The following is a 27,199-nucleotide window of genomic DNA, read 5'->3' on the forward strand; positions in this document are numbered from 1 at the left end:
CAGCGCAGAGATATAAATGTAACCGCTCTAACGGGTCTTTTAAATGAAATTTCAACGACTCTGAAAGAAGGTTTGATGAATAACGGTTTCGGATCACTTATTTACGGATTTCGTCGCAAGTGAACTTGCGAATTGAATTGTCAACGCACGCAGTACAATCAACATCTCATGTTTAGCTAGGTTTTCGCAAAGTGACAAGCAGGTTTACAGTGTGCAAACCAAGCTTCTGGGACCTCACAGTGAGCACAAATTTTCTGTTACGGCTGCTGTTGACCATTTGCGTTCCTTTTAAAATCTAACAGGTGCCTGCAACAGCGAGATGTGTTTGCATTCTTGCGTATAAGGTCGCTTACGAACCCGAAAGATGGCAATAAATGAAGTTGCACTGTTGCAGATGTAGTAAAACATTTCCTTTTTATTTCTCGTTGCGAATCAGCGCAACGGGTTCCCGGTAACTACTTTATTTCGTAAACTGAACTTCGCCTTTGTCTTAGCATTTAATTCTTGAGGATTGGTTAAAAAATGAAATTCTGTGCATTTATTTTTTTTTTTCGGGAAGGGGGGGGCGGGGTGGGGGTCCTGCCAACGTTGCAAGAGCAGCGAGAAGAGAACGCATGTAACGCGGAAAACCAAACTATGGTTATCAGTATTACTTACAATCGAAACTGCACTAGGCGTCGTGTTCTGTAGCGGTGAAAAAGCAGTACGTATTTTCAAAACTGATTAACCCCCCTTTGTTCCGGGATTGTCCAGGAATTGTGGCTCGCCTTTTTCAAAATTGTATTGAAAGCAAGCATTGTGAAAAAAAAAAACAGCGAGTCATGGCACACACCCCTCACACATGTGGGCAACAGCGTGCATTATATTACGCGTTTTCTTCTCTTTCTTTAAACTTAGGTCCACCTTTAAGAGGTTAAGACGTGACCATATTAGACATTTGGTTATGCTGAGTGAGACACGTTTCTGGACAAGGTGATTCATGTCGGATTTGAAAATGATATATATGAAAATGACACACGAAATGCCACATGACAGACGCAAACTCACAACTGCTTAATTTTACCGAAAAATCCCCCCTAAATACTCTTGCGCATCCATAGAAACGTATTTTAAATAATACGTAAAATTAGCAACGTGATACAGTTGAATAAATATTCCTCCTCCTCAGTATAAACAACGACTGTCCAAAAACGGTACTTATTTTAGAAAAGGTACGGGAAGGACGTGATCACACAGGCGCTTGCGGGTGTAAAATACGTGTCCGGTAATGTATGGGCGATAGCGCACGGGTCGTGTGCAGTGTAAATGTTTTTGTTCGTTTCTTCTTTCTGTAAGGACACAGCGCAATTTTACAAGGGTGTGGAATTTGCACGCGTGTGCACAGGTCTTGTCGCTTCTTACCCGTTTCGCGTACTAAACTTTTATCCTTTAAATAATCACCACGCCACCTTCAAAAAGCACCCTTCGACGTTCCCGAAACGGCAGACGACTGCACTCAACAATACGAAAAGTGCAATGTGTGGAAGCAATTTTATAACACGTTTCACACTCAAGCGGTAACCAGGGCGAAGATGTTTCGTGGAATTAAACCAGCGCATTAACCCGCAACGGCAGCTGGTTATTGCGTATCTAGAAGAAATGCGCAAGCAGATGTAACTATGTCATTGATTACTGCCAAACGAGCCCACATATTGGTTGTTTTGTCGTGTGCAGCACGCGTCTTGCTCCGCACGCAACGTGAAAAAGCAGACGACGCGAGAGCGCCATCCACACTAGGAGCGGTTCGTCCCGCCGCCGCCAGGGGCCGACTGTGTTCGCGCTCGGGGCGAATAAAACATGGAATCTTGCGAATGAAACAAACTTGTATTTTGTGTGCATGGCCCCTTTAAAGAACTGTAGCAATGACAGCGCACCCAAATACTTATTAATTTGTACTTCACTGCTTAAACTGTTGGTGTAGTATTGCAGCGAGGTTATGGTAAAAAGTGGTGGTTAGCTAGCAGCGGTGATGTAAGGGTGCTTGCACATGGTTTTCCTATTATACCTTCATCTTCCCCAAACAGGCTGCTGTGGTTCGAGCATAAAAGAGCAACGTCTGTGCTCAGAGGCACAACCCACTCTGTTACTCCAGCAAGTAAGCTGTCAGTCATTAAAGTTAAGCACTCAAGCATGTATTGGCACAGCAGACGTAAAGGAGGCCCCAGAAAATAAAAACAAACTCCAAGGACACCTAAGTACTTCTTACAAGCTGTGAATGCGAAAGTTTCCAACTCAACACTGCAGAGTTTTGTGTTGTGAGTAATGTTTGCAAGCTGTGCGATTAAACTGGTGTGAAGCACATGCCATGGAATGTGTCACATACAGCACAGTCCTTTTCTATGTTTTATAATACAAAGCACGTGCTATGGAATGCTTCCCAGTTACACTAGTTTACAAGCCACCGAGCTGCTCCAGAGGCTGGCTTGTTTGCTCAACAGGCCGTTTAGTGCTCTCACATTAAAACAGTGGCCAAATTTCATGGTTACAGCTTTGTCAGCTTGGCGTCATTCAAAAGCGCAGTCTAGGCCTTGCATTCACACAGCCCGTGACCTTCTCTGTTACGGCACTGTCACGTCAAAAATTCACGACTGAGACGTAAACGGAGTAGCGTTCGTACTGGAGCTCTCCATCAGAGTACAGGGTCGTCTGCCTAGTGATCAGTTTAGCCTAGAATTGGGCGTGCTTAATCTAAAAAGTAAAGAAAAATGGCTTAGATTTTTACGTGTGCTCAGTTTTTGCTAAATTTGGCCACACAAATTTGTTTTCTGATTGACTGGTTAACCACGGGGCAAGGTCCCGTCATGTTGTCAGAACAGAAACATAGAGCTCGGCTTCCCGTCACCGTCGCACCGTTTTCGGTGAGAAATCGGCCGAGAAACCGTCGCCCATGACGGAAGAAGTTGACATGACGGTGATGTGATGGGGTGAAAAACGACTGTGTGAATGATGCCTTAGAGTGGATTTGCGCCCTCACAGCAGGACTCCACCGCTGTTTTCATTCATAAGCTGTTCGGCAGGCCTATCTCAGCTTCTAAAATCTACAAATGGAACCTTCATTCATGCTGGAGGCTGCTGCGAGTGAATCAGCTTTGTACTACATGGTTGGGTGCCACAACACTAATGACAGTGGTTTGAAAAGGACTGCTGGTGTCAATTACAAGCTTGTCTTCATTGACGGACCAACAAACCTAAATAAAATTCCAATTGGGGTTTGGGGTTGGAATGACAGCTGGAAAATCACTATGCTAAGCATCCAACTCTGCGAACATCGCACTGTAAGCCTCAACAAACTGCGCAATGAGATAGATGCCTTGGTTTAGCTCCCGAACCATGTGGGGATGAAAACAGTAAGCATTTGCGCCGTCACTTGCCTGAGAGCACCAATTCTTTGACGCCGTCCTTGATGGCAGTTGTGACGTCGGTGAAAAGCTCGTACTGGCCATCTACTGCGCAGCTATCTTGAGCGGAGGCTTGAGCTTTGGGGTACAGAAAAACGCTGGAAACGACAACAACAACAACAACAAAAGTCAGATACAAATGAGTCAATTTACAACCAACAATGAGATTGAGGACTGGGGTCCGTCTTAATTATACAAGCAGTACCTTTTGTGCGAGTGGCAGGCGATGACAGCCAATTTATTGCACGGATTGAGCATGAGATGGGAGTTGCAGAACACGGTCGCAGCATCGAGAAACTTGCCCAACATTCCCTGCAACAACAACAAACGAAGTAAGAATTTGCGAACCGCAGCGTAAACCACTGCAAGGAACACGTATTATTCTGCGTCTCAGTGCTAATGTAGCGATATACCGATCTTAAGAAAAAAAACAAACAGACAAACAGAAACAAAGCTTAGAAAATAAATTAAAAGTGAGTGTTGCTGTACAAATTCGGCCCGATCGCTACCTGGTCGCATCGCCACTGACCTCTTCCCCCTGAAGTAAACTCGCACACGGGTTAGTGTCAATGATCGTGACCAGCAAGCTTCCTTCATCCTCTGTAACAAAAACAAAAAAAGCGCATTATTTGCATGCTTTCTGTCTGCAGAGGCGACGGACAATTCCGTGTGAAAACTTGAGTAGACAGTTTTCTCGAGCACAAACACAGATGAAATACCGCACCACAAGGCATCTTTGCAAATTGAGAGTCTCTTGCGAGAGTTGTATTGACGACTACAAAGTTGTATTAAACAGGGATGAATACTTCGTTCCACAATTATTTGTTTCTACGCGGTACTGGCATACGACAGAGCCGGCGTGCATTTCGCCGGCGTCGTGCACTTCGCGAACTGCGCGAACTACGCAATCGCAGTCTGAGCTCAAATGATGATGATAATTTGCGGCAAAACAAAAAGGGGGCAAACTATCAATCTTAGACAAAAGGTGTTCCAAACTACAAGGCACCGCATAAAAATATTTTAAACGTTTCTCCATAAATTGTGTGGTATTTTATTTTACAGTTATAAGAAAGTAGCCGTAAGCCGAAGGCGGAAGCAGCCGAAGCCGAAGCCTGTTCTGTGATACCCTCTGCAAGTTCTGCAGCTCGCAAGGTCGCCGGTGTCGACTTCGTTCCGTGCACAGCGTGCTGCGTTTAGAAGTTCCTCGCCATGGCCGGCGGTTTTATGACCACATTATACAACACCGTCTTCAAGAGGACCTCGACATTTGCGTTCGCAACCATCGTGGGCGCAGTCTTCTTGGAGCGCTTCTCGGACGCCATAGCGGATGGCATCTTCGAGTCTGCGAACAAGGGGGTATGTTTGAACTACGGCTATGTTACCCAAGTATTGGACGTGAGGTGATGAAAACAAAGTTAATAGTTTGAAATAGTTCGTTTTAAGCAAGCATCTCTAGCTGGCCCGACATAGCCAACCAACCACGTCTACCAAGACTCGTTTTAAGCATCTCTAGCTGGCCCGACATAGCCAACCAATCACGTCTACCAAGACTAGACCCATGCGGTCTGTACGCAACAATGTTCGATTCGGTAGCATAGAGGATTACACTAAAAGTGTTCTGGCGTAATTTTTGTTTATATAGCTATGCCGAGTCACTCTTCGCACTTTTTTTTTTCGTCTTCGTAATGCTAGAGTCTTCACCCGTGCACTTCTCGATGTGGTTCGTTGCCGTACCATGCCTCTGAACGAACCGCTTTCGCTCACTGACTAGCCATTCACGGTTAATTATCGGCAGTGACTTCAGCTAGTCAAAGAGCGGAATCGGTTTGGCCGGTTAGTAAAAATCAGAATGCTCCCGTACAAGACGGGCGGCACGAAGAAACTGTATTTAAATGACCCAATTGCTTTAGGGCTGCTGAAGAGTGCGGCTGGCGTATTCAGCCACACTTTGCAGCTCTTTGGACCATTTTAAGAAAGTTGACCGATTTAAGAATGTGGACCATTTAAAGGCTGGTGTTCAACAACCCATGCATACTGCGAACTGTGTTGTTGCGATTTCAGTTGTGCACTTCATTTGGCAAGTTGTTTGTTGCAGCGACAAACCACAATGGACCGAAACTTTATTATTTATCCCTGAAAATGAGATATGTGGTGCCTGAACTCTTACGAAAGTGTTGTCTCTTGTCTTTGCAGAGACTGTGGAAAGACATCAAGCATAACTACGAGTAGCAGCGGCGTCAACACAACCGGCATGTGCAGGACTCCGGAAGAACCATTGTGCAAATGAAGAACTTGGAACTGTAGGGAAGCTTCTGGGAAACAACAAATTTACATCTTCCCAGTAAATGCCATATTGACATCAAAGTTGCAGTTGTTTTTCAACATCTTTACCTGCACCTGTTTTATTGATATGCTTAAGTTCCAGGCATGAGTACGAATTACAACCAAATGCAGATATGCCCGCATCTTCATTGACCACTTGCGTTCAAAGTAGACAAAACAAATCCATGGTGAAAATGTGGTTAAGAAATTGTTCTCGTGGAAATCATTCTTGGTAAAGTTTGAAAACACTCGCTTTACTGAACAAAGTAAACAATAGGGCTCTCGCTCTGGAACAATGTTGGCTAGAGTTGTTGACGATGATGATTAGTGGGCCGTCCCTTTGAATTGGGACGTTGGTTGTCAGCTACCGACTTGCCTGTTCTATTCCTTTGGTTGCTAACGGTATCCCCTATGTAACAAGCTAATGACATGTCATCTTACCAAAGACACTAATGTTTCTATGTTTTATACTCTTTGTTTAATTATAGCGCTAGTCGTAGGGCATGCTCAAAATACTTTTTTTCTGTCAGAGGTGGTAGCTGTCCTAAGCCATATTCCCCTCTCTGCTTTTCGTCCACCAGCATTCTAATCTTCCTTTAGTCGTATGGACAGCCTTGAAGCTAACTCCCTCTGTGCTACCCTTAAATCCTAGGGCTTCTGGTTCCCTTATGTAGATTTGGATGGATACACTCACATTCCAACACAATATGCCGTGTAGTTTCTCTTCCTTTTCTACAGACCACACATACCTCGTCATTTTGTCTGCACTTCCCCACAAAGCTCTTCCTTAGTTCTTAAGCATCATTTGGCGGACATGCAGCGTCCTCTCGAGATTTTACGGTGTGGGTAGTACAAGAGCAGACGGCCCGCGTATGTTTGCATTGACCAGCAGAGAGAGGCAGTTAAATTTTGTTTATTGGCAAGTTTAGCAAGCTTTATCGGTATCACAATGGTTTAGCTATCACAACTGGATTCAGTGGTCGTACAAAGTCCAAAAGCTGCGGATTTCTTTTTTCTGCAGTAAACAGCGCAGTGAGCTCCGGTAAATGGTGGAATGTGCGTTCGTTTGGTGCTTTCAAGCCGCTTTTTCATCCATGGAACCGTGGTGTCATCCCTTGGGAATAGGTCCTTCGGCGGCGGGCGGTGCATCAAGCGGAACTGAATAATGCAGAAGTAGCCTGGCCTGTACAAATCGCCGCAGTCGAGGCACTGCTGCCATTGTTAGCCCCATTCACACAGAGGCCGGAATTATGGCGTGACACCGTGCAGTCGGCTTGATTTTCATATTTTATGCGTGTGTGTACGCCCCAATCGATATAAATCTACGGGAATACCAAACCGGTCGATAAAGGCCGACCTATATATTTACACGGGGGCACGAAATCTTGGAATTTTGGCCCTACATATTGCTTGTTGAATTTGTTGATGTGCTTTATTTGTTTCTGGTGTAGCTGCGTCAGTGTTTTAACGAGCGTAACCTCTGGGAATGGTCTGTACTGTTGTTCATTGGTTCACAAAATAATATCCACACAGGGGTTACCCTGCCACGACTTACAGCGGCAAGCATGTGCGCAGAAATGAGCACTCTAATGCTGTGCAATGCTTGAAGCACGGATGAATTTTACTCGCCCTGAACTGGCCCTGAATTTTACTAGCCCAGTAGCGTACAAAATGGCTACAGCATTGCAAATTTGGGCTAAAAAATTTACAATTAGGTATTCCGCAAGCCCAAACTCGCGCGAGTAGATTTTTAACACGCACCTGTCATGTGAAAGCAAGGTGCCTGATTCATGTGAACAGAAGCTGGGCGACATAAAAGGGCTAATTAGGAGAAAGGGCCAATGAGTTCAGCAAAAGCTTAGATCGCGGGCTTAGGAGCCAACATACGTGATTTTGCTTACTTTAACGACAGGTCCAAAAACTAGATTGTTCTGTATTTTAGTGACTCGCACGTAAAAGTCAGCCTGAAAACGTGACGCTTGAACGCTTTCAAAATGTCTACCATTTTTCTTGTAGGATTGTAGTCCTCACAAAGCATCAGGTATTCATTGAAAAGCCTGAAAGCTTTTAGTGCCAAACCCTCCAAGTCCCGTTCCAAAGCGCGGTCAACATGAGCCAAGAAAATGTCACTAACAGGAGAAACTTTTGAACCTATGCAGTTTTCAGACCTCTGTGCATAGACACTGTCATGCCATCCTACAATAGTTGATTTTAAGTAGAAACCAAGCAACTCCAAGAAGGCCTGCACTGAAATCCCACAACTTTGCGTAAACTTATCCTCGTCGTTGACTGGGATGCACTCTTTTCCAACACACTTTGGCAGTAACTAGTTACTGGTAACACATTACCAGTTACTAGTTGCTTTTTTCAGTAACTTGTAACTGTAACCAGTTACTTTCATGTTGGAGGAACTTGTAACTGTAGCACTGTTACTTTTTTACACTGTAGCTGTAACTTTAAACACCGTTCCCAGTCTAAGATCACAACAGGAATGCCGCAAAAACCTAGAGCCACTAGATCAGGTTTCACAAGAATTCCTGTTGTACGACAAAAAACTTTTTTGTGACAACAGAAGTCCTGTTGTTACTACAAAGCCATCTTGTTACGGCACATATTTCTGTTGTAACAACCAAGTCAATTTTCTCAACGACAAGCATTCCTGTAGTCGCAACAGAACTGCCATTTACGCTACTCTTCACAATGGGCAGTACCATTCAAACCATGTGCAACTACTGATGGAACACCAGGAATTCGGCACGACGGAACATCAAAATCAGGACAGGAATACGAAACACGGCAGAACACCAGAATCACGCACGACAAGAATACGACAAGACAACAGTACGACACGTGAAAATATGACAAGCTACAGAAATTTTTCTTGTCTTTTTCGACTAGGTTACACTTCCTTTGTATAAAAAATACTATCCTGCAGCAACATTCGTCGGAGGTTGAGGTATAGATCGCGCTTTCCACTTTTTCGGACTTTCTTCTTCACCATATTCTCCCCACCTTTCACCTTTCTACTACTCTGCTCTCCCAGTTTAGGTGAGGATGTCGCAAAGAGGACTGAATTCCCTACAGAAGGCCGATGTTGGAGGTGGGTTTTTAAGATGATTTCTCAAACTTTTTCTTCTTCTTGAGGGGGCAGAAACAAGAAAAAAAATTAAAGCCGTTCTACTCAATGTAAAAGCTATTGGAAGTGCAAAGCAGTGATTCGCCGTAATGGGCAGTAGCGCCGTTATCCACTCACTGCTACTACCCAATGCAATTCAAATTTCCCGCCTTTGCAGTGCTCACGAGTCCCCTGCCTGAAACTGCGTCAGCGGGAGTTCTGTTCTTTTAGTGCTTGATTTTCGTCCCGCACGTGTCGGCATTGCACTGCCACTTTTTTTCGCTTAGAGTTTTCATTGCACTAAACAACGGGAAGATGTATGACAAGTGCCAGCGGCTCACAAGTTCCGAACGCTTATAACTATAAACCACTTAACTTCCAAAGCCTCTGCGTTACGCCGCGACGACGGAATGCCGTGTGGCTCTACTTTGGTCCAGCGAGCGAGCTACAATGACAGGGCGAGCCCCTAAAGTGCTCTGCACTTAAAAGGAATCTGGCATTTAGACCTCCGCCTAAAAGGAAGCTTTACAAAATGGGCAGAGATTATACTTGCAACTTTGTGGTGCAGTAATGTGAAATATCGTACCAAATAATCTCCAATCAATAGCCTGTATAAAAATTTGTACGAAAAAAAAAGGAAAAAAATTGCGAATGAGTCATAAATCTCTAATTTATTCTCTATCACACGTCATCCCGTTACTGTAACTGGTACTTGCTGCTCAGCTAAGCATCTTAACAACAGTGTATACTTTGTGAGAAACAATGTTAAAAAAATTTAAAAGCCTTTCCTTTGGAAACTGCATAGGTACCTGCAGGTCTGACCTCTTCTCCCCCCCAGAAAAAGGGACGAAAACGTCTAAGCTAGCATTCCTTTACGGTGTGAGAAGCATATGTTAGGGTGGGTACGCTGATGCTGCTGTCATGGGGTTGGGGAATTAGCCTAGAGCCTTTGGTAGCTGCTGTCATTGTCATTAGCCAATCCCCTAGCTCCAAGAGCGATGTGAGAATTGCGAGTCGGTATGCTGATGTCGCAGCTGAATGGGTACTGGCGAATCGGCTACAAGCTCCCAACAGCTGTTGTCATCACCCTTGGCCAATTTCTTTGAGTGGTTATGTGGGAGTTGTGGGTTATGCCGACTTGGCAACCAAACTGAAAGTGGTGAACTGGCTGTGAGCTTCTCACGGCATTGGCCAATCCCCCTGAGCGGGCCAATGATGGGTGGGTACGTTGATGCTGCAGCTAAATGGCAATTGGTGAATCGGCCATTTGCTTCCAACAGCAGCGCCTGTCATTGGCCAGTCTCCTTGAGTGGATGTCAGAATGTTATTAGGCCTAACAACGTGCCAGGCAATGTCGCTCATTGGACGTCAAGCTGTGGGTACCGGTTGACGACACTGGCCCTCAGAGCACAACATTAGGGCTAACGTTGGCCTGCCATTTACCTTGCTCGTAGCCACACAGGCATTAATGATGATGATGATTGCTATTGGTTTCCCCTTTGTAGCGAGGTGATGATGTGTCATCTTACCAAAAAGGCCTAAATACCTATGTTTTATACTCTTGGTTTAATACTAGCGCTGCTTAGGGCAGGCACAAAAAACGTACTAGGCACACAATACTTTTTTTTCCTGTTACAGGTGGTAACTGTCCTAGGCAATATTTCCCTCTCTGATTTTTGTCCACCAGCATTCCAATCTTCTTTTCGTCGCCTCGACAGCCTTGAAGTCAACTTCCTCTGTGCTACCCTTAAATCCTAGGGCTTCTGGAAGCCGAATACTTTCCTCATGTAGATTTGGATGGATACCCTCGCATTCTAGCACTATGTGCCGCATAGTTTCTGTTTCTTTTCCGCAGACCACGCATACCCCATCATTTTGTGAATACTTCCCCACAAAGCTCTTGGTTCACAAGCAACCTGCTCTAGCCTACATGTTAAACCCATGTTAAAGTTGGCTTCATTACTACACTTATATGCACTGCTAGGAAAGCTGCATTGCTACTTAATTAAACGCGAACATTTTGGTCTGTCTGTCCCTCAATTCAGCCGCCAGGCCAAAAGTTGAAGGAATACTTGAACTGGACGTTTATATCGGCAACTCATTTCTAACGTACTACACCTGGTCGCAATATTATAGTGTCCTAGAGGGAACACTAGAACCCCTTCTAGAACACTATAGCCCAGCAGAGCTCAACCGGTTCTCCTGGCTGGTGGGAGGAACAAGCACCCGGCCGGCAGCAATGTCACTTGCGCTTCATGGCTGTACGCATGATCCGCCGGCAGGTGCAGTGTCTGCGGTGGAGCTATTTTAAACATTTCCAACTGATTAACAAGGCATTTTATGGGGCAGCCAGTGACGCCCCAGTTAGTTTGGTGGTACGTACTGTACGCTCAAAATAAATTTGGCTGAAGTGAAATTTTACTGCAGTTGGCCTTTAATTAAGCCCTGCAATTTGAACAGGCTTTTCACAAGTGGCAACCCCCCCTTCCCCCCTTTTCAGGAAACTAGCGGGATGCACCAGCCTCCATCTTTTTTAGTTGCATATATCGAGATAAGGGCAGACACTCGGGGCAAGTGCAGTGTCACTTCCTTGGCTACATTGTCTTCGAACATTTAATGTCATGTCTCAGCTCTCCTCTAGAGCACACAAAGGGCAGTGTAATCCCTAGCGCCAAAAATCTGCAGGTATTAGAGCAGTGCGCAAACATCAGGTAGGCAAGGTTGATGGGCTAACCTGTGTTACTGGTGGCCGTGCGTTCCGAAAGCACTTGTACAGTGCCAGCCTGCCTTTGGGGGGGCATTGCGTTGAGATGCTGCCATTGTCCGTTGGTTGCTAGAAGTGGTGCAGCTACAAGGCTGCTCATGTCCAGGAAATGGTTCATTTCTACCACCGCAGTGTCTGCATTGGATTCGCTGTGGGCACCCAATGCTGAAGTGTGTTGCTACGTACAAAGTTGGGGGTTAAATTCCCAGCCATGGTGGCCGTTCTTCTTTAATGGGTACGAAAAAAAAAAAAAAAACCATGCATCGATATTATCAATTCGAGATACTAAGGGTGACCCCAAACATCAGTAGACCTGCATATAGTGCATACCAGTCATGGAGTAAGATAAACAGGAGCGCCGACTTCGCTCTCTTTGACGGCCCCTTAATGTCCCTCAGCCGCGGAGCACGATGTAGATGGCGCTACGAATGGCGCAGCGGTCCCTATGCTCCGAAGCTGCTAAGTTCACGGGGCGTGACGGCGAGGCGCATTCTGGATGAATTTGTCGTCTGCTTCGGAGGCGGTTCGTTTGGCGCAGCTTCGCGTCCGTTGCGGGCCTGATTAACTGGTTCTACAGCGCCTTCTGCAGGTAACCGGTACCCGACGGAATTAAGTTGTCGTACGGCGAAGATACGTTAAGTATTTGTTTGCGGAACGGGAATACGAAATATAGCGACCACATTCAGACATCTGGCCGCTAAAGAAACGCTTCCTTTTCCGCACTTCGGGCCGCGAATGGCCCTACATTCCGTAAATTGGCGAATGGGAATTCTGTTGTGCGCTACATGTATTACAAAAGCCAACAGAAGCCAAGTAGTTCTAACAAATAGCGATTTTAAAAGTGCCCTCCACCTTCTCGCCACTTGCAAACTAAACTTGCTGGCTCAAAATTGGAATGAATGCTAAACAGTGAGCTCACATGCCGAATTGTTTCAGTATCTCTGCTCGTATCACGCGGGAGCTTTTTTTCTTCTCTTTTGAAACTGCATACGACAGCATGCATTGCATTATGCGTACTGCTAGTACTGCATACCACGCTACTGTATAGCGCGTGGCGCTCCAGAGAACTACATCCCCACAGACGAAAGCAGCTTGCTCCTTGGTGCAGAGCGCACTTAAATTGCGGAGTGTTTGAGAAATGATGATTGGGGCTAGGTGCTTTTCAAGGCAACACTGAGTTTCAAATCAACTTAACGATTTGAACTGCATGAACAGCTGCTTCTTTCGTCAATTCAGGCTAGTTGTGAGTAGTGCCAGAACAACCACGCCAGGGGCACGCGGGGGACGCTTCGATAAATGTTTCCGTATCACAACTCCACTTAGTACCAATATGTTGCACGCTTTTTCGACACATCACTTGCCTTCTCCCCTCCCCCTCTAATTTCTGAGTACTTGCGACCCTTCAACTGGTTGTGCACCTGTTAATTACGACAGGTAGATACGACATGCACGGGGCAGACTTCCGTCAAGCCATTAATAAGATAAAATAATAAGACAGGTGCAGATTTGGCACATGATACAAATTTAATTTAATTTAAATTCAATGTAATTTTAGAAAACACGCAAGCACTTCTTATGATGCACTATAGGTCATTATCCGGCTTTGTTCTTTATTCCAGAACAAATTTATTTTCACAAATCAGATCATCAGAACACGTTGCTCAGCAATGCATCTGGCGGTATCCGCTGGCGGCATCGACAAGATTACATGACCGCACAGTGACAGTGAACATCGGGCAGCAAGTTACGACGCGGGTTGAAGCTAAGATAGCGTTAGAAATTCTTTGCTCGCGTAATGACGCGACAGCGCCTTTCCATACTCATAGCGAGGTGGCAGCTGTACATTTCTTGAGTGGAACTGTATGCATCATTGCCGCACGCCAATGTCGACTGCGGACATAAACGTTGCGTGTGTGCAGAAGAAGCATAAATCGTTCAGCGTGCGGCAGGGTAGCGCACACCAAGAAGGAGCGATATTTGCGCTGTACCGCTTTAACGTAAGCCGAATCGGGCTAGAGTGCAAGTTGCAGTGTGCGATATTACTCTGGCTCATTTCTTGTGTGGTTCTTCCGAAATCGTTGTCGTACGATTTCATCTCAGATCCCCTAGGATATATCGATATTTTTCAGCCCACCTTGACTATTCCACACTAAATGCTCCCTGTTAGAGAATAAGCAGTCATCACATAAGTAGCGGTACGCGATTACCCCGCCGCTCATTGCAGCCGCGCATCGTGATTTAGATTCCGCGTGCGTCTCGTGAGTGCGCGCAGAGTTCGGCATGTTAGAAGACAGATGTCGCGGCGAAGGGAAACAAGCCGCTGCGGAGAGCGAGCAAGGGGAGAGCAACGTAAAAGCCGCAACTACGAGAGGGACGTGAAAGAGGAAGAGAGCAAAATGAAAGTTGGGTGGACGGTTGCGCGGGGACATTATTGTCCCTCGCAAATGATTTTTTCTGGGCCACAGTCGGCGCTCCTTTTTATCTTACTCCGTGATATCAGCCTTAGTGCAACTGCAGCACTTAAGGTCCTTAAGTGCTCCCCTAAAGCGACATCCACTGGCGGTTCGCGCACTACCCAGGCACTACTTCGCTCTCCCTAATGTAGCGTAACGTGCCCTAACCTAATGATCAGAAAGCAATAATTTAGAACATCAAAAACATACCTAAGCCATGAAAATTATAATTAAGAGGAGGCACAAGCTGCACTCGAACTACCACTCTTGGGAATCTGTAACCCAAGACGGAACCACAATGGCACACGCTCTGCCCTGTGCCAGCCTAGTCTTAAATACTATTCAAAAGTCATACAAATGGCCATAGTGCTGAGCCAGAGTGCCATAGGATGGCGCTCTAAACAATGGGATATTCACAGTAGAAAAAAACCTGCGTTCAGTGATACTGCTGTGTTATCTTTAACTCCAGAATATTTGGCACCTGACGTAATCTTGCCCTCAGTTGCATCAGTATGACTCTCGTACAATTTCGGCGTTTACATTTCTTCGAAAGTGAAGCACAAAAACTAATTGCGCCTGTAACCACACTGGCCATTTTGTGGTCGAAAGGCAAGTTGCAGGGGCTGCACCACCCAGTGATAAAATAAACTAGTGGGGAAGGGGGGGGGGAGGGGGGAGGAGAGAGAGAGAGCAGGCAAGTCTCCACATTAGTTAATATGCCAGAAGCTGCTACTTCGGTGTTGGCAATGCAGCTCAGTTTGGTGCCCGTGTAGGCACCCCAATTTGTAAAAGGGCACATCTGCCAGGTGTGACGGTCCGAATATACATCAGAAATCACAGACAGCCAGCCGTGGTTGCAGTTTTCCTTTTTTAATTTACACAGCTCAGAATTGAGTAGCGAAGGAATGACAACATATAAATGCTACAACGTCACTGGTTTCCACTTCCAGGTGTTCAATGACATGCAGATGCGCTTTCCTTATGTACAGACTTCGCAGGGAAAGAAATGCCCGTACAGGGCGGGCAAATATTACGAACAACAGAGTGCACAGGCCAAGGCAAATAAAAAGGCAGGCCTTTAGCCCTGAACTGCAGCAACCCTGCCAGTGGAGAAAGAGATTAGTTACCCTATCCAGGCATAATCATGGAGAAATTCGGCAACGAGTACACTGCCTGCAGGCAGGCTGCAAGAACGACTAAAACAACAACCTATTTGAGCTGCGCTATTAACAGCATACTGACTCGCATGAGGCTGTCTGTGCACAACCGAGCACCTAATGGCAAGTTTTGAGGTACTTCTGCAGTGAAAAGCACAACCCAACATGCGTATGTACAGGTGCTCTGAACCATGCCCCAACATATATGCTCAAATGGTTGGGTAGAAATGCCCGATAGCAGCCGCTGTGTCTTTGAGCCTGAGCACTCTCTCGCATTTTCCTTTCCAGTCACCCTGCAATCCATGGTTCTGCAGTGCAGTAGTCGGCACATGACGATGACTCCCCAGAGGCATTGCTGTCGCGTTACCATGTTGGAGCTGTGTTGGCGAGTCTTCTCATGCGGCTGCGAGAGAGAGGGAGAGAAGACACTCAGAACAGCCGCTAGTCTCTGGCAATGCAGTTGCCAACAATAATCTCCAGGCAACACAAGTCGAAGCACAGCTGAAGGCCAAGGCCGAGAGTGCATTTACCCTTCGGCCCTGGTGGTGTCAATTGACCCCATCACCTAAAAGTTCTTCTAGCGCATAGGGAATGAAATCAAAACTGATAGTTCTCTGGGGAATCGTTCTTCAATGATGCCTATTACGACAGATATAACTGTTGTTTAATTTTAGTGGAGCTGGACGCTACAAAGAAGAATCTGCACTGAAGACGTAAAAACAACAGTGAGGCTATAAAAAAAAATGGCGGTCCGAGTTTTATTACCAAGCCTGTAAATCTATAAATACGTGTACTACGAAGCCCATTTTTTGTTTGAAGGTTCATGTAGTCATAACGTTTAGGAAAATATGCAAATGTGATGTCTTTGCTCAACATAAAATTTGTTATTGCCAGATGTCCTATTATTTACCACAATAAATGTTAATATTTGCACTTCTGGCTCTATTGTTTGTTTGTGGGCTTATGGGACTTTAAAACTTAGAAAAACACACAGAAAACATTGTTTTGCTTGAAATAAAAAAAAATTAGGGCTGAAAATGTTAAGAAAGGAATGTGTGCACTGCGAGAGAAAAGAAAAGTTGCAGATGGCATTTATGAGCAAGTTGTAGCAGCGCAGCTTCAAGTAAAAAATTAAAGGCACGGCTTATGGAGTCACCGTTTTGTCCTAACATCACAGAGAATCTCTAGTGTGCTGCCAAGAACAGCCTCGACAAAGAAAACTTGCAGTTGTCCACAACAAACCACACTCCTTTCTAGTGTTTTATCCCAAACTATTGCTGCAATGTTGCTGAGCCCAAATATGTGGGTTCCATATCCTGGCTGCAGTGGCTGCTATTCAGGTGGAGGTGAAAAGCAAAATGCTGTGTGTTGATATTTTGGCACATGTCGAGGATTACCAGGTGGCCAAAATTTATTTGGAGCCCTCTACTACAGCATGCCTCATAGCCCATGCTAGAATCCCACTATTCCTTTTTTTATAAATTGTGTTTGTGCACACTGACCTCTTTAGGCAACAGCTATGCCATCAGTCATGCATCACAGCTGCCAAGCATCGAAAAAACTCTGTGCAGCCTTGCCAGAAAGTTGTTTCCTGCGTTTTCTATTACATTAGGCCACAGTTTGTATTGTCCGTGATTGGCTGACAAAATTAAACTCAGATAGGTGGCAACACGCCATGTAACTGCAAATGCAGCTTTCACGCCACTCAAGCCCTTGCTCCGCACAGTGATGTCTTGGAAGCTGACAGCTCTTCAGTGATCTCTTTCCCCTATGCATGCTATATAACCCCTTTCAACTAGTTCTGCCCAAGCAAGTCCTCCTTCTCACCGAGTATTTCTGTCCTGGTCCCGGATCTTCTTCTCCATCTCGGCGTCTGTGAGTGTCTCCAGGAACGGGCACCACTGGTCGGCCTCAGTCTGGGTCCGGAATGGAAGCTCTACCGTGGGCAGGGGTGCCTCGCTGCACAGCAAAGGTTGACACACACACACATGGGCTCAGGCAGGGGGCATTTCTATGCTGTACTAACATGACAAATGGGAACACACTGTCTCCTCGAGGGGAGCAATTACGAATACGCCCATCATTCTGCTTAATAGCACATCACTGCCTCGTCATGAAGGGGGATGAGGGAGAGGACAATGGAGAGTCATTCTACTTCATACCTAGGTACAGTGTAGAGCGCTCATACCGTATGCTGTGGGAGCCGCAAAAATCCACACTATAAACAAACCATGCATGAATCCAACCATATCGCAACCTACCTTTCACCAAACACCACTTAAAAACAGAGGTAGAACCTTTATTTCATCTTTTGTTTTTCACATCAGACGCTGCTGTGCAGTCTCACAAACCGTGAGCGCGACAACTTATACTTTGTGTTTGTGTTTTGGGGGGATCTGCGTTTCTTAGTGTCTAGAAGAATGGACGCCGCAGGGAGGGAAAAAGCCAGACTTATGCCAAGGACACACCGTGACAAGACACGAAAGAAAGCGACCCGAATTTTGTTTTTCACTCCGCCTTGAGATGCTGAAGGCTGTTGCAGCACAACGTAAAGGTAGTGGAAACCTCAGCTCACCATCTCCAGATGTTCAAAAAGGGAAAGGGCAGTTGCTTATCTGCACAATGGGGGGGCTCGCTATCTTCAGAAGTGTGCCGAGCCCAGGGGCGGTTGTGGTTATCGCAAACTAAAGGGTGTGAGCGCGCATTGTGTCGTACGGTTCAATCCATCATTCTTTCTTTCCTTCTTCCCCCCCCCCCGACCCTAAAGCGACACCCCAGCTGCGCTGCTCGAACAGTGGACCCATCCCAAGACTGCACTATAAACGGTACTATGCTCCAGGCAACTGCGTTTGAAGCGGTATGCTTATGCGTGAAGTTCTATGGAAGGCCAACCAGCAGTGGTCATAAAAACCCGCGTTATATTTGGTCCTGCACTATAAGCGGTTACGTTATAAACGGCCTACACTGTACTCGCCTCTTGCTCAGGAGGTGCCAGTCGTCTTTATTGGAAGTTAAGGGGTGACTCATAACTGCCTCTGATGATAGAGAGGAGCAGCACATAATGGCAATGACGATGCACCATGTCATATGTACGTTTTTTTTTTTTTGCAATAATGACATTGTCTTATGAAAAAAGAAGGCGTAAAAAAGAGCTTCACTCAGCAATTCTTATAAGGTCAACTAAGCTTTAAATATCTTTCAATTGCACCACTTCTTTTAATCACACCAGTTCAAGCTGAAAGAGGCCTGATCTGTATGACAATGCCAAACAGACTATGGGGCACCCATCAGAACAGACAACTGCCATTTTCATAACAACTGTCTGTGGGCACTCAGAACGTTGACGTAATATAGTATTTTATGATGATGGTAGGGATGAGCGAATATTCGGTATTGTCGAATATTCGATCGAATAGCTCTCTATTCGTTATTCGCTTCGATCCGAATGCAGATATTCGATATTTTCGAATTATTCGATGCTCCCGAATAGGCAGCTAAAAGCCAAGCTTTTCGGTCAAGCTTTCCGAGAGTTACCCCAGGCTTGGCTCAAGACCCACCAACGCGGACATTTCTATTATCAGTGCCGGCACTGCCGAGTTGCTGCCTTGCCTAGAGGTTCGACGAAGCTCTCGGCCGCCAGCACACTTTAGGTTAAAAAAAAGGCGGCACTGAAACGACACCGCTCCGAACATAGCGGCACCAAGCCAGCAGCATGCCAGCAGACTTGTACAGGCCGCCACTTTGAATAGGCATGCCGCCATTTTGAATAGGCTCGCTCAGTGCCGCACTAAGCGAGCCTATTCAAAATGGCGGTCAGCCACTTGCGCTTTGCTTGGCTACGGCCGAGGATACTAGTGGCTACAATACTTCTTTTTTTAGCGGAGCTTCTTGGCGGCGCTTAACTCTGCGAGTTTCTAGGCGGCACTTAAACTTGTGAATGAGCAGCCGGCGGAAACTGCTGCACCTAGAGCATGTGGCGCAAAAGGCATTTCTTCATGAAAACTTGTGAATACAGCAAAGGAAAGCTGTGTGTAAGATTTTGCAATAAATGTTCAACTGGTAATAGTTTTACACAATGCTGTGCCTACGTGAGTTCTTATTAGAAAAAATTGTGTACATTAGTCAGGTCACAAGTTGCTCATTTGTCTTTGTGATTTGTAATGTGTACTATTCGAACTATTCGATTCGAAATTATTCGACCAAACCACTATTCGCTTCGAATTCGCTTCGAACCTCAAAATCTATATTCGCCCATCCCTAGATGATGGTGGCTTAACAGATATATTCTTCGCGACTTAATCCAGACCCTTTATAGACACATAGTTCAGAGCCACAAGAAAGCAGTGAAATAAAACGACGACCATTAATGAATCGTTTTACTTCCCTTTCGATGCTATTTTTTGTAGCTTGGTTGAAAAACTTGATATCTGCAGCGCCTTGCCATATATAGCATATCTAGCACCAAGAAGCTACAGACGATTTAGTGCAAATACTTTCTTTGTGAGGACCACTTACTCATTTTATACCTTTTGTAAACACAGCAAGCACCCTTAATAGGGCAAGAATTTGTCAAATTTATACAGTTAAATCCATTTAAATTTCAAAGTTTTTATTAAGCAGTACACTGCCAAACAAGTAAAAGTAAAGCATTGTTAGTACACAGCCAAAAATATAGGCTTATAAATCCTAACACACTATTCTGCATCAAGACAACCTCATCAAAATGCCTTGAAAATGTGGAGGCAGCGTGATTAAATGCCTCACAATGGTACAGTACCCACTTAACACGTTGCACAACTCAACAAAACAATCTCAGAATGTTCGACTTATAATACATCAGTGTCATTTGTTTCCAAACACCTTTCTTATCTCTGGTAAGTAAAGAAAATTTGTATGCAGCACAGACACATATTGTGTATCAAAAGGTTAAGCTATCTTAGAAAGCCTTGCACAGGGAACTACATCAAAAAATAATCAACGCTCAATTTGAGTAGAAAGGACGGAAAGAGCAATGAAAAACACAGGGTAAAACAACTGAAAATACTGATGTCTGGGCGAGCAGTGCCACACAGCAGGCCATTAAGAGGGACGAAATGTTGCAAACTTGAAGGGCGGCCACCCACCTGAAGGCGTAGGTGCGCTGGTGCCAGGAGAGCTGTCCGCGGATGCTGTAGGCGATGGCGGTGACGAACTCACCGCCCAGGCCCAGCTCGGAGCAGAGCTTGAGCGCAAACTGCTCGGGGCTGTTCTCCTTCTCGGACATGTCCCACTCAAACTGGTCCACCAGCGAGATGTTGCCCACGTGGATGTTCAGCTGGAAATTTGGAGCAAGAGGGGGCAATGGAATGAGGCAGGTTGGCCTTTTGCGAGTGAAGGGACACCTTTTGTGTTAATTGAAAGATCACGCATTCCGTAGCTCTCTCAGGGTTTGTTCAACAGCCAAGGATGCTTTGTTTGAGGAGCGACAAATAATTAATTAAAAAGCTTGCATTTCTCTCCCCTGCTTTCCCTTCCATTTTGGGGTGATGTTCTTTTAATTAAAGAGCACACCAGAAAGCACCCAGAGTTGATTGATTGATTGATTGCAGGGTTTAATGTGCCGACGCAACGGAGGGGATGAGGTGCGCCATAGTGGAGGGCTCCAGATTAATTTTGACCACCTGGGGATCTCGAAATCTCGTACACACAAGCGTTTTTGCTTTTCACCTTCAGCAAAAAAGCGGCCGTGGCGGCCAGGAATCAAACCCGCGACCTTGTGCAAAGCACCCAGAGTGAGCCTTAGCCTTTACTATATTGTTGCCATCTTTCTGATAATGTTTCCTAGCTGAAGCTTGCTTCTGTTTAAGAACATATCTCACTCTCTCTCTCTCTCTCTCTCTCTCTCTCTCTCTCTCTCTCTCTCTCTCTCTCTCTCTCTCTCTCTCTCTCTCTCTCTCTCTCTCTCTCTCTCTCTCTCTCTCTCTCACACACACACACACACACACACACACACACACACACACACACACACACACACACTTCTATTACGTATACATGTCCCTACTTTAGTGAATATTTAAGAAGAATGCTTAGGCAAGCTTTATCGGAATCGTTTCACCAATAACTTTTTGTGATGTCACAAATCACGGTGTGGGAAAGTGCACAAGCCAATTATACCTGTTTTCGTGCTTTTGGCATTTTCTGCGTTAATAAACAGTTGCTGCTGCAAATGGCATACGCGTATTCATGGCACTCCAATCTACAAATATAGGCTAACTTGATTTGACACTTTAGTGTCCCTTCAATATGCTGCATACAAAATGTCGAGAAAACGGAACATGCCTTAATGATGACCCGTTGGTCAGTCTGGTCATCAAGCAGGTTGTCGGTCGGGAAGGCGTCAATCTGCTGACGAATGGACTGGGAGATGGCCGGCACAAATGACAAGGGGGGCAGGTCCAAGTCATCACAGAGGATCTCGGCAAACTGCTCCGGTGTAATCTGCGACTCTAGAAACAGAAAGGCGAAAAAGCACAAGGTAAGAGCTTGAACTTAGTGCCAGAGAACCACTCAGGAAAACCCCATAAAGTCAAGTCAAACTTTTGACATTACACTGGTACACCATGTATCACCATGTATCAAGTATGACAACCTTTCTGACCACACTACGTACAAAGCTTTCCCTCTACTGTAAAATACACATTACACGAGGCCTGCTATCACACAACAGTGCCCGTGTGCATGATTTCTTGTGGAAGTGCTGCAGCAGGTGTTGCGAAACACGGCCTAAAGCAGCAGCAAAGCCCTGACAGTGAAGCATAACCATAAAATGCGAAGGCAAAAATAACCTGAAACCCACAGTGAGCAAACCAAAAAAGTAAAAAACAAGCCCAGATGAGAATGAATGGCGACATGTGTTGCTCATGGTCAATAAGGACACTCCTCAGAAATAATACCAAAAAAAAAAAAAAAAAGCACAGTAGCACAGATTTCCTCAGCCCTCCCTGGAGAAAACGATGTGGAGATTTGTAACACAAAAGCTTCAAGGCCACGCCACAGACACGTGTGTAGGAAGCCAGGGTCCACATGGACTCCGCTGATCGGAGCTGAGACGTGTTCTAATTTCAACACGAGCATCCAAATGCAGGAAAGAAATGGACTCGGGCCAGGCAAATAATGGAGAGACTGACAACAGGTGGAACATCTGGGTAACAGGGGGGCCACCGAGAGATGGAACTAGAAACAGGTGAAGACCGCTCAATGGAGGGTTGAACTAAGAAATTTTGGAGGCAAGGGATAAATTTGCACATCAAGAAGTCTATGCGCGGGGCCTTTGTCTTGCAAGTATCACAAATAGGATGATGATGATGACCCAAACACCACCGCATAGCACTGAAGACGCTGAGCTCAAATTCTGCCCAGTGCATGATTTCTCAGCTTTAGTAGCCAGCCTATGAGCTTGCACTAATTCACCCACAACACATCCAGTGGATGGTACAATGGGGAACGAGACAATGCTTTTTGGACACGTATTACACTCATGCCCATGAGGTGAATACTATCACATTCAGAGTTACAGTAGAACCTTGTACACTTGGTTATGAGGGACATTTGAAAATGGTTTGGTTGGTTTTCCTACGTTCACCATGTTAGCAACATTGCATACAAGACATGGTTACAAGAGACACTCTGTTACTAATGGCAACTTTTTGTGCTCCCTTGAGTAAATTCTTTAATATTTAGAAGAGACACGATGAAGGGGGGCCTTATATGAAGGACCTTGAGGAAAACTGCCCTAAAGAAGAAGGCATCCAAGAGGCTGCAGAGGTTCCAGAAACTTTTGAAAACTGTGTGTTCGAGAAGCCTACAGATCATGTGATCCCGGCACAAGTAAATAGTGCCCTAGAGGATGAACCAGAGGAGTAGGATGACGAGGGTATTGTAGGACAGAAAGGGTCGGCAGTTAAGGCTGACAATTGTCTAACAGCCCTTTAACAGTATAGTGAGATTGTGAGAACAGGAACACTTGCAAAGTGAAGTGCTTTACCTAAAAGTTAGGAAGGAAGCTAACACAGTCTGCAGTCCCTAGAACTACTATGAATGACTTTTTACTTTTTTTAGCCATAGTGAGAAATTTATTGTCGACCCGTCTGAATACGCTTCGATTTATAACAAAGTGGTCATGTTCGACTACGCACTGTTTTAAGAATTTTTGGTTACAAGAGACCTTGGCTACAAGAGACAAGTTTCCTGGGTCCCTTGAGTGTCTCTTGTAATGAAGTTTTACTGTACCTTGAAATACCATTGCAAACAATACTGGACAAAATTCACTTGTTTTCTGTTCGGGCAGGCAAAAGTGAATGGACCCAAGGCAGTGACAGCAAGAAGGCATTTCATGCATAATGATAACAAAAAAAGAAAAGAAATTGGACACCAGCAACTCACCATTCTTGTTCCAGGTGAAGGTGTCACGTAGCTTGTGGCCCTCAATCTCCATGTCCAGACGAATTGGAACAAGAACCTCTGGCTGGGCAGAGTTCTCGTGCAGTGTAGCCGGGTCCAGGTCATCATATCTGGGCAGGCATATTCACAAATTACCACCAGAGGGAGAGAGAAGGATAGACCAGAGCCTACTAGTGCACAGTGGGCATGGGGAAAAAACAAATTCCTCCCTTTCACCCTTGCCTTACCCGAAAATTTTCAGAAGAAATGGCCCCAAGTAAACAAAAACTAGAAAAGAGTGTGCTCAGTGTTTGGCATTCTGCACGACTTAATCATGAGGTGTATGGGTTTCTAAATCATATACTGGCAGGAAAAACATGAGGGCATAAATGAAGGGAAAGAGAGAGGGAGAACAAAAAGCTGTGTGATTTTCTGGTGACCACAAGAGCTCTTCGAGGGCCACTTTTGCATGCCTATCATTCAGGACCACTGCTTATAGGCAATTTGATCTGGGGACTTTTCTTTCTTTCTTTCTTTCTTTTTTCAGCGTATTTTCCCACTCCCAACTACACTGAACATTTCCCCCTGAACTAGACTGAGTGGGTGACAGGGTGACAGCGCATACAGCTTTGTGTATGCTAGGACACAAATTCTTCGGTTGTTGTGGCCGTTGCAAAAATGTCCACTTTGAGTGGGCCTTGACTGGCTCAAGACAGGCGACACAGATGCGACACAAAATAAGCAAGGCATGGGTTTCAACACAAAACAAGCAAAGCATGGGTTTCAACACATATGTAATACACCTGTCACGCGGGCACTTCCCATCCGGATTGAAGCAAACCATGATTGACTTTTCAAGCGCCCTCGACGCATCGCCGCTGCTACACGGCACATTTCAATCCTGATTGAGAAGTTGCCCCAGTTGCACTCATGTACGCCAAAAATGTATTTTGTGGCCGGCGCCTGGTAACTTTGCATGGTTTCAGGTATACCTATATAAATGCTATTGCACGTTTATTTGAGTTAAGTTATTTGATACAATCTGTGGAGTTAGTTAAAGTTGTCACCTTCTGTGCCATTACTCAGTGGGGACGAGAGTATCACCGCTTTTGTTCGATCGCGCTTGAGAAACCAGGATTGAGTTCGAGCTCGATCAGGCTCGATCGCGATTGAAACTGGCGTGTAGCAGCGACCAATCCGGATTGAGCTCGATCCGGATCAATTCAATTGCGATTGAAAGTGCCAGTGTGACAGGGGTATAAGAAGCTCTGCAACTAAAACTACATGATGACTTGAAACAAACTCTAAACAGACAACTTTAGAAGAGACACGTGTGACTGAGAATTTATTCTAGCAACTGTAAAGTGCAGTGAAACAGATAGAAATTTTATAGAAAGAGAGTCACACTGTACATGCATGAAGTTTACAAATTTAACACGAGGAAAATAGAGTGCCTTTCAAAGCTTGCTCTTCAGAGCATACCTCAAATCTTGAGAAAACCACACGGCACACAAGTAACTCGTTCCGTGCTCACAAAACAATGAATGTGGCACCGGTGCAATAGCTACCTTGACATGACCGCTGCTTCCTCCTGCTATGCTTACTCGTAAGGGGCTAGAAAGCGGTACTCACAAGAGTGGGAAGGTGCGTATCTTCTTGTGGGCAATCCTGTTCCGATTGACCGGTGTAGAGCAGGGAACGGCATCGAGGTGGTGGGAGCTGTTTGGCAGAGTGGGCATCCAGGTGGAGCCACGCTTGGATTTGGTCTCCCTGGGGGGGACGAGCAGGTCAGTTAGCCAGGAGGACCACCCCACCCCTGTGCTCAAACACTGTCTACAGTGGCACTATCACTTGGACTGCAATGGGGCGAATTTTGGTAGGGCGTTACAGACAACCGAGCAAGCATCTTATTACATACTTTGCACGGACAAGGCCACATGGATGGTGCCATTCAAAACTTTCAAAAAATTTTTGATCAAGAACTCAGTGAACACTAAAAGGTTTCCCAAATTTCAGGTGCGTGCTAAACTGCTGTTGGCATTGATCTGTTTGTTATTGTGAATGTAGTCAGTAATACGAAATCTGTCCAAGCCAGTAATCTTAAATCTGTCTATTTACATACATATTCCCAAGAATGGACCTTTCTCCAGTACCGGTCCTCCTAGCGGCCACAGTAAGGCACGCCACCAAGAAAGTCGTGCTTTCATCTCACTCGTGCACAAAATATCCTGGTCCGCACCCACCCATCGCCCGTACCTTTCACATGAATGTCACAGTAGCGGCGCACGTTCCCGTGACTAACCTGCAGTGGTCGAAAGAGCCCCTTTTTCTTTATTTTTTTTTTATTTTAGTTACTCCCTCATTGGCAGGCATGTGCTTGCAGCGTGGTCAGCCTCAAAAGCCTTTTTTTGTGTGCCCGCACAAACCCACCACGAGCTGCCAAAAAAGAAAAAAATAAAAACACGCAGTGCTAGACAGCATAGCCGTTCCTCAAGCAGAAAGCTAAGGGGCACCCTTTTATTTATTTTGCCAGGGGCGCCTGCCAAGAATGGCGGACCGGCAGCCCACGCATAGAAGATTGCTACTGGAAATAGGTCCATGGCAGAATTGTTTCCCGTCACACAAGAGTGTCATAAGTGTGAAAGGCCCATGTAGCAGAGCTTTGTGTTGTTTCAGTTAAGTGATAAAGCTTAAAACTTGATTGCTTTGCACAGATTAATATGCTGTTCATTGATCGATCTGATTTATATTTAGTGTTGTGCGCACTTTACAAAACAGTGATGCAAACTGGGTAAGAGTGGGTTTGGGCACCATTATTTGAACCCACAAAAAAGTTGATGACAGAAAATCTGGTGAACAAATTCACACGAAATGTTACAACATTGTCCGCACTCTTGTTTTTTCCACGAATACTCCCATGGCTTAGAACCAGGCATATTTTTTACCCCACAAATTGCGACACTAAAGATATGGCTAAGCAGAAACACGCATGCTGAAAAAGCGACAAGTTTGTTCACACAACAAAACCAGTCATAAATTGCACCAAAGCTGCATGATTGCTGACAACTATCACTGCAACAGCATAGGGAACACGACTTTCAAAGTCCACAAGCACCCAAACACAAAGCAAAAACAAATCTACAAACATAACAAGAGGCAAAGCAATACAATGAAACTTTAATAGTAATGGATTGGCTTCGTGCAATCTTGTAATTTCTAACTGCTTGTAATTTTGGTACCAGTGCATGTGGTTCTCAGATAACAGCCATCGAACAGGTCACAAAGGGACCAGCCAGTACAATTGTATCCATTTACACTCCAAGCATCATTGCCATGTGGCTTCATCACTCCAGTGCCCCAACAACAACAGCAGCTGGAGCTTTTGCTAGCATTCCCATACCCAGTGAAGAGAAGAGGAGGCGGTGACAACATAAAAGAAACACTGTCAAGAGATTTATGCTGGCCTTGAGCCATCACTGGCTGCCCAGGGGAGGGTTGGGCTCTCGAAAAGCACAAGAGACCACAAACAT

General features: G+C 45.4%; 3 protein-coding genes across 6 annotated transcripts in view; 1 reads left to right on the plus strand and 2 right to left on the minus strand.

The window, feature by feature from the left end:
- Positions 1-4,351, minus strand: part of Tfb4 (transcription factor B4) — a 28,767-nt gene extending 24,416 nt beyond the window's left edge. Inside the window, exons 1-4 of one of the 2 annotated variants that reach the window (XM_077677320.1) lie at positions 4,162-4,351; positions 3,967-4,037; positions 3,643-3,749; positions 3,411-3,535 (exon numbers count right to left, since the gene is read on the minus strand). In XM_077677320.1, coding sequence (XP_077533446.1) covers positions 3,411-3,535; positions 3,643-3,749; positions 3,967-4,037; positions 4,162-4,171 — 313 coding nt within the window. In that variant the 5' untranslated portion in view covers positions 4,172-4,351. The remainder of the gene's footprint in view (positions 1-3,410; positions 3,536-3,642; positions 3,750-3,966; positions 4,038-4,161) is intronic. The other variant, XM_077677321.1, reaches the window with a different exon arrangement.
- A 182-nt stretch (positions 4,352-4,533) lies between these two features.
- Positions 4,534-5,801, plus strand: Ox (ubiquinol-cytochrome C reductase complex subunit oxen). Its single transcript, XM_077677323.1, has 2 exons — positions 4,534-4,793; positions 5,631-5,801. Exons 1-2 carry the CDS (start codon positions 4,647-4,649, stop codon positions 5,664-5,666), a joined length of 183 nt encoding a protein of 60 aa, XP_077533449.1. The 5' UTR covers positions 4,534-4,646; the 3' UTR covers positions 5,667-5,801.
- A 9,141-nt stretch (positions 5,802-14,942) lies between these two features.
- Positions 14,943-27,199, minus strand: part of Snr1 (SWI/SNF related, matrix associated, actin dependent regulator of chromatin, subfamily b, member 1) — a 31,953-nt gene continuing 19,696 nt past the window's right edge. For all 3 annotated transcript variants that reach the window (XM_077677324.1, XM_077677325.1, XM_077677326.1), the window contains 6 exons: positions 25,302-25,439; positions 23,673-23,800; positions 21,570-21,736; positions 20,372-20,562; positions 17,076-17,207; positions 14,943-15,651 (listed from right to left, as the gene is read on the minus strand). In XM_077677324.1, the coding sequence (XP_077533450.1) occupies positions 15,612-15,651; positions 17,076-17,207; positions 20,372-20,562; positions 21,570-21,736; positions 23,673-23,800; positions 25,302-25,439 (796 nt within the window). In that variant the 3' untranslated portion in view covers positions 14,943-15,611. The remainder of the gene's footprint in view (positions 15,652-17,075; positions 17,208-20,371; positions 20,563-21,569; positions 21,737-23,672; positions 23,801-25,301; positions 25,440-27,199) is intronic.

This window comes from Haemaphysalis longicornis, unplaced genomic scaffold, assembly GCF_048455015.1.
Source record: "Haemaphysalis longicornis isolate Haplotype H1 unplaced genomic scaffold, Haemaphysalis longicornis Haplotype H1 scaffold_7, whole genome shotgun sequence".
NCBI lineage: Eukaryota > Metazoa > Arthropoda > Arachnida > Ixodida > Ixodidae > Haemaphysalis > Haemaphysalis longicornis.

What these genes read in the sequence shown, in the direction of transcription:
- Ox (XM_077677323.1), top strand. Translation starts at nt 4,647, where the DNA reads ATGGCCGGCGGTTTTATGACCACATTATACAACACCGTCTTCAAGAGG. An exon ending in TCGAGTCTGCGAACAAGGGG is followed by an intron (nt 4,794 to 5,630) that starts GTATGTTTGAAC and finishes TTGTCTTTGCAG; the next exon opens with AGACTGTGGAAAGACATCAA.